This window comes from Dipodomys merriami, unplaced genomic scaffold (assembly GCF_024711535.1).
Source record: "Dipodomys merriami isolate MVZ:Mamm:240054 unplaced genomic scaffold, mDipMer1.0.p SCAF_56, whole genome shotgun sequence".
In the NCBI taxonomy this organism is placed as follows: Eukaryota; Metazoa; Chordata; class Mammalia; order Rodentia; family Heteromyidae; genus Dipodomys; species Dipodomys merriami.
In genome coordinates this window covers 5,449,794-5,470,571 of record NW_027206135.1, presented here as the reverse complement: position 1 = coordinate 5,470,571, position 20,778 = coordinate 5,449,794, and the positions used below count along the sequence as shown (strand labels likewise).

The following is a 20,778-nucleotide window of genomic DNA, read 5'->3' as shown; positions in this document are numbered from 1 at the left end:
GAGCAGAGAGAGCTAGAAAAGAGCAGAGAGAGAGCAGAGAGGAACAGAGAGAGGGCATCTGGGCCTGGGCTAGCCCTTATCTAGGGTATGGGCAGAGAAAGGTGTGCCACATCAAATTCAGATGTGACCTCAGCCGATGTAGATGTGACCTCTTCCAGGTGTGCCAGTTGCCTAGGTAATGCAGGTACTGGGTGGAGACTTTGCTGCGAGGAGGGTGGAGTCTGCTAGCCATCCAGGAGCGGACCTTACATTGCTCATAGTAAAAGATCATAATGAACCTAACTTGGATTTGAAAGTGGTTGTCATACAGGATGCTATTTTTACTCCCAAATAGAAATCATTTATTATCTTTATCGGAACTTTTAAAGGTGGGTTAATGATTCCCACCTCTATAATCCCAAACACTGTCAGGTACAAATGGTGCCATGGATCAGTCATGGTGGTGTGTACCTATAAATTTGTACTCAGGAAGCTGAGGTAAAGAGAATGGCTTGAATCCAGGAGTCTAAGACTAGCTGGGCAACATTGCAAAACCTCTTTAAAACAAGCCAGGTGCTGGTGGGTCATGCCTGTAATCCTAGCTACTCAGGAGGATCACTGTTTAAAGCCAGCTAGGGCAGAAAAGTCTGTGAGACTCTTATCTCCAATAAACTATTCAGAAAAAAAGGCTGGGAGTGTCACTGTGGGTCAAGTGGGAGAGTACTAGCTTTGAACAAAAAGAGGCTCAGAAAGAGTGCCCAGGCCCTGAGGCCAAGCCCTAGGACTGTCCCCTCCTTCCTCCCCCCCAAAAGCTTGTTTGAGACAGTATCTCACTTTGGGTCTAGCTGTTTAGTTCTGTAGGCCAGGTAGGCCCAGAATTCATGATCCTCCTTCCTCTGCTTCTCTAGAGCTAGATTACATGTGTGTGCCTTCATTCCCAGAGTTAATTTGAGCCTTTTGATGCAAAGTACTATCAAATGATAAAAAATTCTGATGTGTCCTTAATGTTTAATATTTGATTTCTACAAAGATGTTATGAGTTCTATCCCTGCATATATCTGAGCAGTACTGAACAAGCTGACATTCTTTGTTAGCTATACTCATGCATGTGTTCCTAAGACCTATTGCTTTATGACCTGTATACATTATTTATTCTCTCAGCTCTCTTTTCTCATCTGTGAAATGCAGATGTGGCAGAAGATATTGCATATGATCAAGGGAGACAAGGAGCATGTGGTCCTTCTGTGGAAAAGTAGGAATTCATGAGCAAAAGAAAACTGATTTGCAATTCAGAATATGTGCTCCAACTAAAGTTTGCTGACAAATCTCAACCTATTATTGTGTGCAGGAAGGTTATTGAGGTAAGAGCTCTAGTCTGTAGTTACAACTAGGCAAATTGGTAGCTCTCTGAGTTTCTCACTTTGATTCTATCTATCATAGATTCTATGATTCCACCTCAACCCCGCCCTGGTCTTGGGGCTGAGACTCTGCCTGGGCTCTGTCTGAACATTTTGCTCAAGGCTAGCACTCTACCATTTGATCCACAGCTCTACTTCTGGCTTTTCTGTGGTTAATTGGTAATAAGTGTCCACAGATTAAAAGCAGGTTAGCAGGTGGGCTCTGGCTTATTCCTGTAATCCTAGCTACTCATGAGACTGAGGTCTAGATTGACTTTCGAGACAGAAAAGTTGGGTTTCAGGCAGAATATTCTTCAAGAATCACTAGCAGAAAGAATTACTGGAGGCATTGCTCAAGAGGTAGAGTGTGCCAGGCTAGCAAGCTGGAGGCTTGGAGTTCAACTTCTAGTATAGAATAAAAGGACAGGTCTGAAGTGATAAATTCAAAAGAGCTGACTGGGTGGCCTATATGATCTCAGAACTGATAGCGTTGATACTGGCTTGATGGGTTCCTTTCAAAGACCCAGAGTACTACTACTAAGCCATTATGTATCTCTACCCAAATTGTTTTGACAGATACTATTTGGTTACCAACTCCTATGGCACTGGCATTTGTGCTGTTGATAAACTGAATAAAAACCAGGTGCCACTGGCTCATTTCAGCCTCCTAATGAGGAGACTGAGATTTGAAGATCATGGTTCAAAGCCAGCAGGGGCAGAAAAGTCCCCTTGAGACTCTTATCTCCAGAAGTGGTGCTGTGGCTCAAGTGGTAGAGCAGTAGCCTTGAGTTCAAAGAGGCTCAGGGACAGTGCCCAGGCCCTGAGTTCAATCCCCACAGTTGACAAAAACATTGAAAACAGGGGTTGGAGGAATGGCTCAGGTGGTAGAGCGCTAGCCAATGAGTGGAAGCATCAGATATAGAGTTTGAGTCCCAGTCTCAGACAAAAAAGTTGAACACATAAATTCTATTTCTTTTATTAGCTGATCCCTTCCAAGATGGACATATACAAGCGGTTTTTCACAACTTTTACTGTAAAGAACAGGCTTCTTCTTAACAGTTGGCAAGTATTTACCAGTTGAAGATAACTTGAAAGCTCTTTTTGTGTATACCCAGTTATGTAAGTTTAAGGACATAACAATATTTTGAGTCTCTTACTCTTAGTACTTCCCCCCCCACTACATATTCTATCTCTGCAAGACTGAAATATTTAAGCTCTCCAAAAGGCATCTTAACTGCGTCTTGGCCCCTGTCTAAACAAGTCCCATATCACTGCCCAAAGAAAGACTAAAAGTGTTTGATAGATCTTCCCCCTTCACCCTACCTCCCAACTTGAACAAAGGTTTGGTTCTTAGGAGAGAGGACTCTCAGAACCCCAATCTGTGTCTTCTTGTTAATCTAGAACAGCACTTGGGCTTTTCTACTAAAATACAAAGCTGAACAATAAATACAATGTCTCCCCGTCTCCAAAAACAAAATAAGGAAACGACCTAAGGCGAGGATGCTACTGTATAACTATTCCGGGCTCCAGATCTGCCTGCAAAACAAGCAGACTGGACTGAGCTTGGCTTGCCGAGGCCTGGGCTGTTTCCAGGGCGAAGTTCCCGGGGTCTGGCAGTCAGTAGCACACGCAGGGCGGGGAGCAGCGCTCGGGACTTTCACCTGCTGGGCGGTGCGCGGGGGCGGATCCCTAGGTGGGCGTGGCCTTTACGGTAGGCGTGGCCTCGACGCCCCGCAGGAGGAGCCGGCCCGGCCACGCCCCGCAGGAGGAGCCGTGGGCTGGCGGCTGATCCGGCGTCTCCGTGACAGGCACCCCGCTCCACCGCCGCCGCAGCCTCCGCCGCCTCCACCACCTCCTTTTCTTTCTTGTCCCGGGCCGTCCGCCACTGCTCTGGGGTCGGCACTGAGCCCAGTCCCGCTGCGGGCCGGAGCGCCGCTGGCTCCCGCCGCCGCCGCCGCTGGCTCGCGCCGCCGCCGCCGCCTCCGCCGCCGCCTGCTCCTCCTCCTCCTCCCCGGCTGCTCTCCTTCCTCGCGGGCTGGAATCGTGCGGCCGCTGAGCCGCCTGCGTCGCTCGCAACCCGCCGCCCGCTGCCGCTCGGCCCTCAGCGCCGCTCCGGGTTCCGGCTGCGGCTGCCCAGCAAGTCCGCGCCGCCGGGGTGCAGCCCACTTCGCACGTCTCTTGTCCCCGCCAGCGCCGCCTCGCCCCGGCCGCCTGCTCGCCTCTCCCCTCCCCAGGGTCTCGCCGGCCCCTTCCTGAGGTTGCGGCCTCTGGAGGAGAGAGCCCCACGCGGGTCACCATGCCCAGCAAAACCAAGTACAACCTAGTGGACGATGGGCACGACCTGCGGATCCCTTTGCACAACGAGGACGCCTTCCAGCATGGCATCTGCTTTGAGGCCAAGGTGAGGGCGATCGCGGGAGGGTCGGGCCGGGAGGAGGCATGCTCCGGTGAGAGGGTGCACGACCATCCTGGACGCCGAGGTCAGGCCAGTTGCGGGGGGCGGGGAGGCTTTTCTCTTATAGTGTCTGCCCTTGTCAGTGCACAATTCATAGGCTTCTGCACAGAACTAAGAAAGAACAAATGGAAACTTTGAGCCGTGACGCTTTACCCCCGTCTCCCACCTGCAGACTCCGCCATCCTTGCTCGCTTAGGCTGGATTGAGTTACTTCCCCAAGCCCTTCCTTACAAGGAGAGCGAAGCCAGTAAACCTAGCAGCCTGGACACCTGGTTCTTTAGAATTGGGTGTTATTTACATGCTGGGCTCCCATGGGAGAGTTGCTTTCCGGAAGGTCTCTTAAAAGGGGGGAATGTTTGCGTCCCCATTGAGGAAAAAAATAGTTTTTGTTGTTGTTGTTTAATTCCAGGTAACTGGTTCGGGTGTTAAAGTCACTTCCTAAATGTATGATTTGCCACATTCCTTTGAATGTGCCAGTCACTTACATGGGGGTGGTGTGAAAGCTGCCTATTTGCTGGTTTTATTGCACAATATTAAGTTTCAGCATCTGCAGCTGAAGAATTTATCTGAGATAAGAAGAATTTTTAGCGCTATGTCCATCCTTGGGGGAGGAGCAAGGTCCAAACGTCAGTATTGGACAGGTCAGGCATATGTGAGGTGGTGCACTTCCCAGAAACGAGTGCAGAGTTCTAGTTTCTGAAAGTGCTGTGGAGAATCTCACTGCCCAGTACCGGGAAAAGAGTACTCTTCCGTGGGGAAAGGCTCTGCCCTTGCTTCAAGTTGCTTGACACTGGCTGTAACCCAAATATCCCGAGGACACCCATCCACATAGGCAGGGCTTCATTGTTTTGAAAACAGGGCTCTTCTGATATGGAGACAGTTTTACTTTGCTCCCCCACCCCCACCTCTTTTAGTGACTGTAAGGGTAAGGGTTAGCGTCTCATCCAAGGATTATTATTCCATCAGGTGTTTATTTCCTTTAATTCACAAAGCATTTTTTAGTGTTTGACTTGTGTCCAATATGGTCAATTATCTTTAGATTGATTGCCTTCTCGTGGAAATGTACCCGAGATCTTAATTTGTCCCTCCCCCCCCCCCATAACTTTTCCCCAACCATATTTACTAGAATGGCTGGTTGTGAAATGCAGAGCTGAATTGCTGGGTATGTTTTGGGACCAACGTGGGGCTGCAGGACAGATCTTCTTTCATTTTACTCTTCTCTCAGAATAGATCTGGGTAAGATGAAAAAATTTTTTTTATTTATTTTAAATTTTTATTGTGAAAATACCCTATAGAGGGGTTACTATTACATGGGCAAGATGAGTACATTTCTTTTAATTTTTTTTTTGGGTCCGGTCATGGGGCCTGAACTCTAGGCCTGGGTGCTGTCCTTCAGCTCTTCAGCTCAAGGCTAGTGCTCTACCACTTGAGCCACGGCGCCACTTCCGGCTTTTTTCTTTTTGCTTATGTGGTGCTGGGGAATCGAAGGGCCTCAGGCATGCAAGGCAAGCACTCTACCACTGAGCCCCCTTCCCAGCCCTTAATTTTTTTTTTTTTTTTAATACCGGTGCTGGGGCTTGAACTTAGGGCCTGGGTGCTGTCTCTTAATTTTTTTCTTTCAGGCTTGTGCTCTGTTACTTGAACCATGCCTCTCTGGTTTTTTGCTGCCTGGGCTGGCTTTGAAGCACATCTTAGCCTCCTGAGTATTTTGAATTACAGGCATGAGGGTCTGGCACTCAGCTAAGTTTGTGTTCTTTTAATAATGGTTGTGATTTGATTTTCTTGGACATACTGGGAAATTGACTTTTGTTTTGTTTGGTTCATCACTACTGTTTTTCTAAGAATGGGGGTAAGAGGGCCATTAAAGTATCTCTTCAAGTCTTTTTATTCTTTTCTCACTGTGCTCTGCATTGCGTCTCAGGTGTCAAAATCTAGTGTGTATAAAATTGGGTATTAAGAAATCCAACTCTTGACATGCTCCAATTCTAATTTGCAACATCTACCCAGAGCCTAGGAATGTATATCTTTATTTTTGTGCCACTCATGGTGCTTGAACTCAGGGCCTGGGCACAGTCCCTGAGTTTTTTTCTCAGTGCTAGTACTCTACCACTTGAGCCAGAGCTTCACTTCTGGCTTTTTGGTGTTTAATTGAAGATAAGATTCCCACAGATTTTCCTGCCTGCACTGGCTTTGAATTGCAGTCCTCAGATCTCTGCCTCCTGGGTAGATATGGTTACTTGGTGTGAGACACTGGGGCCTGGCTCTAGGAATGTGTATCTTTAATGAGCATTTGAGGTGATTTAATGTAGGTGATTACAATCAGATTTTGATAACTAACTGGGCTCAAGGCTTGTCTCCTGTTTACTGGATCTTCCTCTCCCAGTACTAGACATGTATTTGCTTATCTAAGCAAGTGTCTGGGGGCTGAGTGAAGTAGTTTTTATAGTAATTCCTTGGATTCATAGGCTGTGGTGGCCAGTCAGAATAAGAGGAACCAGTCAGAGTTGCTAATCTAAGCTGTATTCCCAATGCAGATCTGAGACATGGGGGACTAGTGACTCTGCTTTGAGAAGAGTAAGTTAGAGAAGAAAGGACAAAGGCATACAGAAATCACATATGTGGAACTTCCTTGGGAGAAGGCTAACTTTGAGGACTAGGTCCTAACTCCTAGCTCTCTGTAAATTATGTGGAACACTTTCACCTACAAACACCATGTTAGCCAAGACTAGAGGTGGAAACAGAAGCCCCATGTGTATCCTGTAAGTGTCTTTTCTGGCTGAATTCCACAGAGCACTGTTGTGGGGCTGTACCATCACTAGGATTTCAGGGTTAAATCCACACTGCACTCTTACCTTGTTTTAGAAAAGCATGGGCTGTAAAATGCAAATGTTAGGTACCCTTGGAAAAACACTTTTCTGTTCCAAGGGTTGGCGATATCAGCATGGATGGAGTGATTCTTTGGATGCATGCCTCTTGTTCTCAGAGTTCTCTAGAGACTGATGTAAGGTTAGAGTTGAAAGACATCTCTGTGGCAGAGGTTCTGAATACTTTTAGAATGTGCTTATAGTAATGAAGCAGAAGTAGTTTTCACCTGCTATACCTGTCTTCTCTACTTCCCTACCAGCAGGGTCTCCATATGCTGTTTTGTAAACCAGGATATAGAGTTGGGGAGGTTGTTGCCTGTCTATGTGCTCACAGCTATGTGGGACAAAACACATTTAAACCCAAAAGTGTGCCTTCAGACATCTAAATCTAGTTGTTTTTTTAAATGAGTGGGAGATCCTCAGGTTGTTAATCTCTAGCACTCCCATATAGGGAATTAGTCAAACTTTTAATGCTGACAGTTTCTAGATTTCCTTTTGATCCAAGAGCTGCTTGTTTCATAGGGGCGAGGAACAACTAACCTGTGAAATTATTTGGTGTATAACAGGATAGACATGTATGCTTCTTGTGTCTTGTTGACTGCCCTAGCCATATGCCTCTATTGGTAATTTTATATGGCCTGTGAATGATGTCATATATATGTATATATGTATGGGTATATATATGTATATCATATCTATAGCTACATCTATATCTATGTATGAACTGAATTCTCTGGCTATATTTCCTTTCTCATTACATGGCTTTACTCATTGATTTTTTTTTTTTTTCTGGAGAAGATTTAGATATTCTAGTAACCTACACAGCAAGTACCATTGGAAAGAAAGATTGTAAGGGATATCTGCTCTTCATGTTCAGTGCACATACCTGACTTACTGAACAGTGCTGGTGGGTGACAAATCTCACATGATTTGAAGGACTGTGGGCCCTCAGAATCTGGCCTCTTGATCTCTTGATATTCATTCCTGGTGGCCCATGCCAGTGCCATCTGTAGTTGCTTGATGAGAAAGAGACTTGCAATGACAGTAGTGCAAAGGACAAGAATATTAATGTACTTATGTCTTTCATCCATAGATGATTATTGGTTTTCATGGGACTTTCACAAAGACTCCTTTTGTAGAAATAGGAACATTAGTGTTTTTAAACAACAGAGACAGGTCTTTTTTTTTTTTTTTGACGGTCATGGGGCCTGAACTCTGGGCCTCGGTGCTGTTCCTCAGCTCTTCAGCTCAAGGCTAGTGCTCTACCACTTGAGCCACAGTGCCACTTCTGGAACATTAGTGTCATTTCCATTTTTCAGATGAAAACTTGACAACTAAGCTGGTAGATATGTGCCATGCATTGTTCTAGTTGCCTTATACTCTTACGAATTTTGATTCTGGGCCCATGGCTCTTTTGCTTTCTCCATCCTGATGAAGTTGTTCCCTCTGTATTTCTAGCATGCTGTCACATTGTTTAAGATTACTTATAGTCTATGTGTATGGCTCAGCTGGAAAGCACCTTATCTCATGCAGTATAACTTCATTTTATGGATGAGGAAATTGAGATTCACAGGCGAAGTCATTAATCCAAGGTCAAGTAGCTATATCCTAACAGAACCAGGACTAATCTCTGGTTTCTTGACTTCCAGTTGGTTTCAGTTATTTATCAAATAAGCGCTTCATTTGTTCATGGAGTATGGGTCAGGAGTTCTGGCAGAGCTTGGATAGGCTGTTCTTTGGTTGTGTAAAGTGACTGTTCTCTTGAGAACATTTTTGTCTTATGGCTTGGCTGAAGGTTCTAGAAGGTTTTATTCATACATCTGGTGCCTTAGTGGTCTTCCACCTGGTGCTTGTCCCCACTGCTTAGCTTGGATTTCCTAACAGCATGGTGGCCTTTGACAATTGGCTTTCCAAAGGGGTTATACAAACAGGAAGGAGGAAGCCCTTAAGGCCTAGCCTTTCAATTATTCAGGGTTACTTCTGCTGCATTCTGTTGATGAAAAAAGGCTCTGTGGGAAGAGAAATAGGCTCCATTTCTTGATGAGGGGGTGTCAAGGTCACACTGCAAAATTACACATGGCATGAGAGATAGTGAAGCTATTTTAGATCAAATAGTATTGTCATAAAAATTTCTTGTCTGCATATATCTTCTTCAATGGAATGTTTTATTTATTTTTAAATCTTTATATATATATATTATTGTAAAAATACTGTACAGAGGGGTTACAGTTATGTGAGTAGGGTAATGAGTACATTTCCTATGGAGCATTGTTACCTCCTCCTTTGTTTTTTTCCCCCTACCATCCCTTCCCTCCCTACCTCCCAAACTCACCCCCCCCCCACATTGTAAAGTTCATTTTCTTTCTTTTTTTTTTTTTATTGTGAAAATACCGTACAGAGGGGTTACAATTACATGGGCAAGATAATGAGTACATTTTTTATCAAGCATTGTTGCCTCCTCCTTTGTTTCCCCTTTCCATAACATCCACTTCCCATTACCCCCTTCCTCTTCCCCCACACTGGCCATAGTTGTAAAGTTTGTTTTTCGACACAACGTCTTGTGCATCTCATTGTTGCAATGGGTCCACCTGTATCCCTATTTAAACAATTTGTTTTTTTCCCTTCCCCTCCACAAATTATACCAACATCAAATACAGTAAAAGCAGGAGTTATACTGTAAGGGAGGGACATACAAAGCAACAAAGAAATCATCTTATAAATATGTTAGAAACAATCGCATGAAAGAAAAAAACATTTGAATACTTATCTTGGGGTTCATTTCACCTAACTTATCTGACCTTTTCTGCTTGACTCAGACATATACTAGTTATTGCAAATAAGGGAAACCATGGGACCTATGTTTTTTTGGGCCTGACTTACTTCACTTAATATAATTTTTTTCCAAGTCTTTCCATTTCCTAACAAATGGGGCAATGTCATTCTTTCTGATGGAGACAATAGAATTCCATTGTGTATCTATACCACATTTTCTTGATCCATTCATCTACTGAGGGGCATCTGGGTTGGTTCCATATCTTAGCTCTGGTAAATAATGCTGCAATAAACATAGTTGTGCTGGTAGCTTTAGTATAGTCTTGTTTGTGATCATTTGGGTAAATGCCCAAATGTGGGACTGCTGGGTCATAGGGGAGCTCTATGTGGAGTCTTTTGAGGAATCTCCATAGTACTTTCCAAAGTGGTTGAACAAGTTTACACTCCCACCAACAACCAAACTCACCGCCCCTCCTTCCCACCCCACCCCCCAGCCATTGTAAAGTTCATTTAAAAAATAGTGTCCTGTACATCTCATTGTCACAATGGGTCAACCTGCATCCCCATTTAAGCATTCCGCCATATCCCTTCCTCTTCCCAAATTACAAAAATGTATATACAAGATGCAGAACACTAGCAAAACACCAGAATCAAATACAGTGAAAAACAGGGGTTATACAATGAGGGAAGAACATACAAAAGAAACAAAAGAATCACATAGTGCATTATAAGTACATTAAAAACAATAGCAAGAAAGAAAAAAGCCACTTGTGCCTCTGTCTTGGGGTACATTTTGCTTAACATCATCTTATATGGTCATATGTACATAGCCTTTGACCTTCTCTGCTTGTCCTAGACATGTACTAGTCATTGCGAACAAGGGAAACCATGGGGCCTATGTTTCTTTGGGCCTGACTTAGTTCACTTAATATAATTTTTTCCAAGTCTTTCCATTTAATGGCATGTTCTTTGAGGACTTTGTGTTGTATATCTGTCCTTTCCCTAAACCCCCAATATCAAGTACATGCGAGTTGTCAGGTAGAAGGATTTAGCAATTGTAGAGAGTCTGGAAGCAGTAAAGAGATCATCATATTAAGAGTCTTGGTGTGAACTGAACTGAATTCTCTGGCTGTATTTCCCTTCTCATTATATGGCTTTACTCATTGATTTTTTTTTTTTTTCTGGTGTGGATTTAGATATTCCTGTAACCTACACAGCAAGTGCAATGCTTGGCCTGAACACAGGGCCTCATATTTCTAGGTAGGGGTTCTACTACTGTTTTCTATTCTCAGCCCTTTTGGATGCCTCTATCATGAGGGCTTGGGGGTGAGGACACTGTACATCCACTCACCATAAATAAGGTATCCCTGATTCTCTTGCACTTCAGGACCTGGTAGTGATTTCTTAGAACCCAGCCTACTGTACTGAGTATGAGAAGGAAGCTGATATGTATATGCTTTTAAAATGTACTGGTGTTTGGACTGAGGGCCTTGTGTTAGGCAAGCACTCTATACTTGAGCCATATCCTTAGTTAATTTAAAATTTTTTTTTATTTTGAGACAGGGTCTTGCTACATAGCACAAGCTAGCTTGGAACTATATATCCTGCTGTCTTAACCTCCCTAGTGCTTGGATTATAGTTGTAAAGCACCATGCTTAGCTCTGTGTTAACTATATTTAACTATTTATGGAATTATTAGACAGTTTTCTAATTAGACTGCATCACTTTACCTTTCTACCAGCAGTGTGTGTTTATTTTTTATAGGTTCTGTTTGTGTTATGCAGGTTGGCTCTTGGATTGATAACTCCAGAGTTTAGATCTTCATTTCTAGCTTTCTGCTCACTGACTGTATGGTGTGCTGCTGATCCTATCACTCAACAGTCTGAAATCAACACTGTCTTCTGACTTCATCCTTCTTTTAACCCCCCCCCCCCCCCCAGTGTACTAGTTACTTTTGCATAGCTGTTTGTGTCAGGCATTTTGTCACAACTTGAAGGAGGAAAGGTTTGTTTTGATTCAAAGTTTCAGAAGGATCAGTCTGCAGTTGCTTGGTGCCATGTATAGGGTCAATGAGAGGATTAAATTAGCCATGAAAATGGTCTAGCACAATGCCTGGTAGAAAGCTTGCTTTTGTGTGTGTGTGTGTGTGTGTGTGTGTGTGGTGTTGTTGTTGTTGTTGTTGGTCATGGGGCTTGAACTCTAGGCCTGGGCACTGTCCCTCAGCTCTTCAGCTCAAGGCCAGTACTCTACTACTTGAGCCACAGGGCCACTTCTGGTTTTCTGGTGTTTAATTGGAGATAAGAGTCTCACAGACTTTTTCTGCCCAGGCTGGCTTTGAACTGCAATCCTCAGATCTCAGCCTCCTGAATAGCTAGGATTACAGGCCTGAGCCACCGACAACTGACACTATTTTTTTTTTTTATTGTGTTGTTTTAAAATTTGCAATTTGTTAGATTTAACACATGGGATTACATCAAAATAAAAAGTTCTGCATACAAAGAACATAGTTATTAAACTAGAAAGACAGCCAACAGACTGGAGAAAATCTTTATCAACAATACATCTGACAAAGGCCTCATATCCAAAATATACAAGGAACTTAACAAACTTAACACCCCTTAAAAACTAATAAACCAATTACTAAATGAGCAAAGGAGCTTAAGAGAGACTTCTAAGAAGAAGAAGAATGGCAAATAGACACGTGAGGGAATGCTTAACATTCCTGTCCATAAAAGAAATGCAAATCAAAACAACTTTGAGATTCTGTCTTACTCAGATCAGTCAATGTCAAGAAATGGAACAATAAATGTTGGTGGGCATCTGGCGAAAAAGGAACCCTATTTTATTGTTGGTGGGAATGTAAACTAGTGCAACCACTCTTGGATGGTGGTCTGGAGCTTCCTCAAAAAACTAACAACTTCCCTATGGTCCAGCCTTACCACTCTTGGGCATCTGCCCAGATCATTACAAGTCAAGAATACAGTAAAGACACTTGTATATTCTGTTCATTGCTGCACTATTAATGATGGACACATTATAGAAACAACCCAGATGCCCTAAAACAGATGAATGAATTAATAAAATGTGGTACATGTACATGATGGAATTTTACTCATCCATTAGAAAGAATAATATGTGTCATTTTAGGGCAATAGATGAACCAAGAACAAATCATGCTAAGTGAGGTAAGTCAAGCTCAGAGATAAGTGGCACATATATTCTCTCATACATGGAAGCTAGACCTAAAATATTATTGGTCATAACCTATACAGGACTCTAGGGATTCATACAGAGTAACTGTTAAAGTTACTGTTAAAGGAAGAACACAATGGTGTAACTTCTCTGATCATTTAAAATACTATTTATTGAAATCCAGGAAATGATAAAAATTGCAATTTTTTTTGTTTTATCCATGCATGGTTTTAATGTATAGAACAGCCATTCACTTTTTTCCTGTAAATAAATCAGAGTCCTTCTGGGAGTGGCATCTCTGTAATCCCAGCTCTAAGACTTGATGAGGCAGGAGGATTGAGAGTTTGAAGCCAACCTGGGCTACAAAGGAAGATTCTGTTTCAAAAAAAAGAAAAAAAAAATCTGAGTCCTGGTAATGCATTATCTTCATTATCCATGCCTGCTTAAAGAATCTAGCTGAGGCATTTACTGATTCCTAAAGTTGCAAATCAGGCAGCATGACTACTTTGTGGGCTTAAAATAGCTGTCAGCTTCCTTGGAAAGGAATAAAGAGGGGTTAACTAGGTTCTGGTGCAGGCTCCAATCACATTGGTTCCAGCCTTTAATCCTCATTAGGACTTAAAAAAATCACAGAATCTTAAGTATGGTATGTAGTCTGCCATCACTTGTCTTTGAATTTCTTGTATAAATATTTCTTTAAGCAGAAGGAACTGTACATCATGGGATTAATTAATACCTTGTGATGCTTACATTTCCCTTTTCAGTTTTCAGGTTCAGCATCATGTTTACTTTTAAACATCAGAGCAGTTGGCTTTGCAGGCATTTCCAGCAAGTTCAGTGTTCATAGAGTGCTTAATGTCATATTTATGGCTGGTGTAACTCAGCTGCTTTTCAGCAATGAGTCTTATATTTTCAGCAATGTGTCTTATATTTTGAAGGTCTATCCATGAAAACTGAGGGCTGTGGTTTCCTCCTCCTATTTATTCTTAAATCCACAGTGCTTTCAAGGTTAACTTGTTTAAACGACTGCCATGACTGGAGGAGACTGGGAATCCCTCCCAAGAAGGTAGCATTTGCCACCCATAATACCCTGTATTCAGATTATTCTGAACTGTTAGCCTGTGTGTGTTGGGAGGAAAGAGACAAGGAGGAGAACATGTTAGAGAAATTCTCTCTGCATGCTTTCAGATTTATTACAGATCCCTAATTCTGTGCAGTTCTTGATTTGTCACATGTTTCCTGTTCCATGCTGTTCTTTTTGCTGATTCACTCTATGCATTTCTTGTCCCTTTATCCAGGCTCCAAGCTCATCAAAGACCTAGGGGCCCCTGTGTACCTGTCGTATTGGCCACATCATAGAAAGCTATTATAATGATGACTGCCATTTAAAAATCACTTACTGGGTTCCAGGTACTATGACACACCTTTACTATGAAATGATTGAATCCTCCTAACAACCACATCAGCTAAGGTCTTCCCATTGTACAAATACTGCAAATGGTAGAGCAGAGTAATGGCTCAGGGTCCATATTTAGTACTGGACAGACCTTAGAGTCATACCTAGGTAGCATGGCTTGGCGTGCCCACTTTTAATTCTTGTGCTATATGTCTTTCAAAATGCTAAGAGCTAATATTTATTCATATTCGCCATGCTGTGTGCCTTGTTCTAAGCATTTTACATGTGTTGATTAATTTAATCCTGACAGAGGTGCCATGAGGATAGGTATGATTGCTGCAAGTTTTCAGATGAGGTTTTCTTTGTAGGTTGGATTGACTGGGAAAGTGGATAAAAGTGGTAATCTTTCATGGAGATTATATTTGGGACCCTGGGATTGGTCTACTGCTCTATTAATGGGCAATGGGCCACCTATTGGCTGGGTCATATTGAGAAATGAGGCATTAGTGAGTAATGGGGAGTTTTGTGAGGCCCTTACTTCATGGGGACTCTTAATGTTCTACAGGGCTCTTGCCTATTCACTTCCTGTTTAATAGGATAGTCTAATCCTCCATTGGCCTCTTCCTTGTTTCTCCCACCTCTGTTTCTGAGGTCTACTTTTCAGGGCTGGGGATATGTTAGCAGTAGATCATTCGCTTAGTGAATGTGAGGCCCTGGATTCATTGCCCAGACTTAGAAAAAGAAATAGGTGGGTCAGAAAGAAAGACAAGCCATTACTGAGATTCTCTTCTATGCTTAGGGGTTCCAGGGAGTCTAAATGCTGAAAAACTTCCAGCACAGGAGAAATATCTGTAGTTTGTAAATCTCAGTGCCATAATATTACAATGGAAAGTGGTAAAGCTCCTTGGTTGTGCCTTTCTTTACTATTTGTTCTACAAACTTTTCATCTTCTGTTCTGCTGGATGGAAGAGGCTTTAATGTGGAAGCCTTCTTCCCTCCCTCCTTCCTTCCCCTCTTTGTCTCTTGATGGAAGATTAATGTCCCAATGTGTCCAGAAACAGATAACATACTATATTTTTTCTGTAAGCGCACATAACCTATACTGTAACTACATTTTCAGACAGGCTCTTTTGATGTGATATATTTCCTTTGTTAATTTGGCAGCCAAGGTTAAACATACATCTATATACCCATATCCAATTTGGTGGAAACTTTGCCCCCTTCCTCAAGGTCACTTGAATGCAGTTACCATGAAGGGTTTTACGGTTTCCACGAATGAAGGGACTCCCCTATAAGTGCCTTTGATTAATTTAGTAGCTGTTCTCAGGCTTTGGCATATATCAGCATCACCTGGAAAGCAATAAAAATGAAGGCCTCCAACCTAGGCTTGAAGTAGCATAGGGCGGGGGCTCTGTGTCCTTATATAGTTTGCCAGGTGATTCTGATTCTCTGTTTGAGAGATGCTGTATTACAACAGTAGTTGTCATCTGTGGCTTCTCAATGAAATCTCTGGGGGAGTTTAAAAAAGACAAAGAATTGAAAACCATTAATGGCAGAGTGGTCATCATGTCTCTCAAAGGCCCATGTGTGAAAGGCTTAATCACCAGTATTTGGCATTATGGGGAAGAAATGGGGCTACTCAAATAGAAAGAAGATAGGTAGTTTGGTGAAAGGGATATTGGGGTCTTGGCTCTTGCCTCTTTCACTCTGCTTCCTGGCTTCCACAGGTTTCCTCTACTGCATGTTCCTGGCATGATGTAAGTGACCATGGACTGAACCTCTGAGCCCAAATAAACTTTTCCTGTTTTTTTTTTTTTTTTGGTCACAGTGGCAGAAAGCTAACACCTGAGCAATTCACTAATCTTGACTTAATTAGTATAGGGTATATCCTGGGATGTGACCTTTTTATCTTCCATTTCTTTTCTAAGACTATACAAGCATATTCACTTTTATGAGGTCTGTTTTAAAACCCTCGCCAGGTAATTCTGATGTAGCTGTCATCTTAACATTGTCATCTCTTGGTGGTCCTTATTTGTGCTGAGATTTCCCTGATCTTGGAATGATGAGTGTTTTCTGATTGGGACCTGGACATTTGGAATATCATACTATGAGCCTGTGTATTATTTGAATCTGTTCTACCAAGTCTCCTGTGCCAAGGTCCTGTTGGTGGAGAGGAGGGATCTGTCTTACTACAGTCAGGTGGGAAGGAAGTCAGGGCACCTGGTTGAGGGAGTCACAGGGTCTTATTCTCCCTACCTTGCTACAACTGACACTGTGGCTTCATTACTATGAGGTGATAGTTCTGACCCTCCACAAGGTCTCCCCTTGCACCCCAGCAAGACGGGGAGGAGGCCTTATTTTGCTGGATGGGATGGATGTCTAACTTTGCATTTGACCTTCTCTGACATCTCTGGGAAGGAGATGAGGTTGGAGCAGGAGGAGGGGACAGAAGACCTGTTTCTCTGGGATCATTGAAGAAGAGGCCATACTTGTTTTTGTTTTTAAACTTAAAAAAATTAGTGCTTGGCTCTAGTAGAGCTGCTGTTGATGAAAGTTGTCTAAAGTCTTTCCTGCTAGAGATAAAATACTTTGTTGGGACTTTTTTTTTTTTTTTTTTAAAGATCTGTACTTGTTGGTTCTCTATGTCTTAGCTTCTCTAGTAGCCAGCTTGAACTAGGTGAGACCAAAAGAAAACCCAGAGGACTTCCTGCCAAGTTCTTAGGTTGCTGAAATCTCTAGTGGCTCTTTCTCCTGTTTCAGTCTTCTTACACTTATCATACACAATGTCTGGATCTTCTGCTTGTATTTATCAGGAAGAGTAGGAAACATATATATCAAGTGCATGTTCCAGGAAGTGGGAGTGCTAACAGAGGGTGTGTTAAAAGCTCAGTGTTTCGAATCAGGTGATTTTTAATCTAATCAAGCAGTAACATTTGAGAACCAGGGTGAAGGCACCAGGCACAGTTTGTATTGGAGGAAAGACCATAAGGACTTAGATCCTCCCCAAGTGGTGATCCTTACAGTCCTTGTGTACCCCTCATAAAATTAGTTTACTTTCTGCCTGAACATTTCTTTTAAAGATTTTTTTTTGCCATGTAGACATCTGTGAACTGGACTTGTATTCTTTCAATACATGTGAATGCCTGTGTAAAAATGAATCTGATCTTATATGATATATTTATTGTGGGTCTACTGTGTTTGGTGTTGAAAGCTATAGAGAAATGAAACTCGATGGTAACTTGGAGTTCAGCCTGGCTGGAAGATACTGACATATGGAAAGATAGACACATGGTATTAGTAGGTATTGTCTAGCATGTATGTATACCCAGCAATATATACATATGCTAGGCATTTTACTAGGTGTTTTATAAACTTTGATTTACTTCTTCCAACTATGCTTCATGTTAGATGTTTTATTTCCACTTTTATACTTGTGGCTTCTTAGACTCTTCATCTTTTTTTTTTCCTCTCTTAAGTTCTTTCAAGTTGGGTATCTTGTCCAAGGTCACTCATATCCAATATTTTGGTGTTGAAATGAGCTCTGTTTTTTCATTTACAAAGATGTCCCCCCTCTCCCCTGAGCTTTTCTCTGTGTATTATATTCATGGAATACTGCTATGTGTAGTTTGTTTATTCTCCTCTAGACCCAGGGTAGTTTTTGGGAGGGAATTGTTAATAGTTTAGTCTGTGGCTGTTGATGGAGTTTTGAATGACTGTTGAGGTTTAAAAATACCTATAGGGTGTGGAGAGTTGATTGGAGGGACAAGAGTAGACCTTGACAGACTGTTTGGGAAGTCCATTCCACAGTTCAGTCAGGAGATGGAGGAGGCTGGAACTAGGGCTCTGTTCCTCTCTGTAGTTGACAGGAAGCATAAGGCCTTCTCTTTGAGATTGGGGAAGTAAAGAAGGGAATGGATGACTTAACAGATAGGAGGTGGAGAAGAGTAGACTTATGATGTGAGTGAGGAAGTCTAGGGTCAAGGCCTTGTGCTTTCATTTAACTTTTTTACTCAAGGCTGATGCTCTACCACTTTAGTTAAACTTCCAGTTCTGGCTTTTTATTGGTCATGGGGTTTGAACTGCAGGCCTGTCCCTCAGCTCTTCAGCTCAAGGTGAGTACTTTACCACTTGTGCCACAGCACCACTTCTGGTTTTCTGGTATTTAATTGCAGAGGTAAGAGTCTCATGGACTTACCTGTCTGGGGTGGCTTTGAACCGTGATCCTCAGATCTCAGCCTCCTGAGTAGCTAGGATTACAGGCATGAGCCATTGGCACCTAGCCAATTCTGGCTTTTTAGCAGTGAATTGGAGATACATCTCCTGGACTTTTCTGCCTAGGGTTGTCTTCAAACCATCATCTTCAGATCTCAACTTTCTGAGTAACAAGGATTACAGGCACAAACAACTGGTGTTCAGCTTTTAAGGGGGAAGCAGATACAAGAAAACCCTGTAAAGGAGGAATAAAGGGGTGTGGGGGAAGACTCATACCATAAGAAAATTTAAATATCAAGCTTGAGAATTGTGACTACATCAGTCAATGATGGGGAAAATGTATGTTGGTAGGGGTGACATATATTCACAGTGATGCATTAGGAGGAGGGAATGATAAGACTGATAAAAAATTAGAACATGAGTCACTGCAACACTATTTACCACAGCCAAGGTATGGAATCAGCCCAGATGCCTCTCAATGGATGAATGGATTAAGAAAATGCAGTGTGTACACACACACACACACACACACACACACACACACACACACACACACACACACGGAATTTTACTGATCTGCAAGAAAGAATGATATTGTACCATTTGTAAAGAAATGGAAAGACCTGGAAAAAATGATGGTAAATGAAGTAAATCAGGTCCAGAGAGACAAAGGATGCATGCTTTCCCTTAGATGTGGAAGTTAGATTTAGTTTATAAAGTTACAGATATACAAATGTATTCGCTGGAATATGGTAGATTCGAGGGAGAACTTAATATCATTCCTTTGAAAGGCAAAGTCTAAGTTCAACAGAACAATGCAAGAAAATGGGTACTTGAAAGGGGTGGATGGGTGCGGTCAAAGGAAAAGTAGATGAATGAAGAGGAGAAAGGGTGGGAGAGAGAGTGTAGTCAAGAATTCAACATGTATCCTTACAAAATTAAGAGTGAGGGAAGGGGTAGATAGGGCATTAATGGATGAGAATGTTGAAAGGGGTGACATTGATCAAGATGCATTGTATTCATAAGTTGCTTTGTTATGTGGCAACAACTACTTTAATAATAATAATAATAATAATAAATTAGAACATGATAACCAAGTTCAGGTATGAGGACCTAAAGCAGGATGATGATGGTGGGGGTAGAAACAAGGGATGGATATAAGAGGAAAGACAGAAGTATATATATCAACATATATTGTGTTCCTAAAGTTGGATGTGTTTGGAAAGGACAGTCAGAAATAGAAAAGACACAGGCTTAAATAGTTTTGACTTGCAAAGAACTTACATGTGAGTTATTATAGCTTATATGACAAATTGTAACTACCATTCATTTGACGGTCATACTAATACCTGAGCAATCTGAGCCCAGAAAGGTAGTTTAACTTGATTTCTATTTGGGCTAGGCCCTCAGCTACACTTCTGCTCTAATGTCCTTGGTTGACTTTTTTTTTGAGCAGTGCTGTTACCTTACATTGTCTCACAATTCAGCAAGTATATCATTAGGCTAGTGATAATTAACAATTTAAATCTGTTTAGGTAAAATGATGAGAATGAAATTTTGTTTGAGCCCTCTGGGTCAAGAGGGTTAAGTGCGATGCCAGTTAAGGCTGTAGAAGAATAAATTCTACATAGATCACAATCTCGACTAGCTAGATTAGAACATCTCTTCTCTCTTAATCTGTTCTTGCAAGTGGCAGTTGATGAAATATGAAAACTTCAGGGGGCAAATCCATCCTGGATTTCTGAGATTGACAAGAATGTATGAAATATTAGACAGCAACTTCCTTTGTTTATAAGCTTTATATTTTTATTTTGCTGGTACTGGGCCTTGGACTCTTTTTTTTTTTTTTTTTGTCGGTCGTGGGGCTTGAACTCTGGGCCTGGACGCTGTCCCTCAGCTCTTCAGCTCAAGGCGAGCGCTCTACCACTTGAGCTACAGCGCCACTTCCGGCTTTCTGGTGGTTTATTGGAGATAGGAGTCTCAGTCTCTCCTGCCCGGGCTGGCTTTGAACCGCAATCCTCAGATCTCAGCCTCCTGAGTAGCTAGGATTACAGGCGTGAGCCACCGGCGCCCGGCTTTGGGCCTTGGACTCTTGATCAACTTTTTCCATTCACAGCTGGTGGTTCTACTGGTTGAGCCACATCTCCAGTCCAGTTTTGTTTTTACTGGTGAGTTGGAGATAGTCTCATGGGGCTTTACTGCCCCAGCTAACTTTGAACCTTGATCCTCAGATCTCAGCCGCTTGACTAGTTAGGACTATAGGCATTAGTCACTTGTGACTCATGCATAGACTTTTTATTATAGCAATATAGTAATAATTTTAGTTTCTATAGCCTTACCCCATCCTAAGTGGTTTCATTGGATCGTAAGGTCCTTAAATACCATATTTGAGTTATTTTTGCATGTCCCGGGCACAGCACAGTGCCTGATGCATTACAGATGTGTCATTGATGTTGAATGAGCAGAAGAATGAATGAAGTTGGTTATTGAGTATACATTATTTTTCTTTTT

General features: G+C 42.3%; 1 protein-coding gene across 6 annotated transcripts in view; it reads left to right on the top strand.

Annotated features, from left to right (window-relative positions):
* The first annotated feature begins 3,220 nt into the window (after positions 1–3,220).
* Positions 3,221–20,778, top strand: part of LOC138812193 (carboxyl-terminal PDZ ligand of neuronal nitric oxide synthase protein) — a 342,407-nt gene continuing 324,849 nt past the window's right edge. For all 6 annotated transcript variants that reach the window (XM_070000193.1, XM_070000187.1, XM_070000188.1 and 3 more), the window contains exon 1: positions 3,221–3,777. In XM_070000193.1, coding sequence (XP_069856294.1) covers positions 3,673–3,777 — 105 coding nt within the window. In that variant the 5' untranslated portion in view covers positions 3,221–3,672. The remainder of the gene's footprint in view (positions 3,778–20,778) is intronic.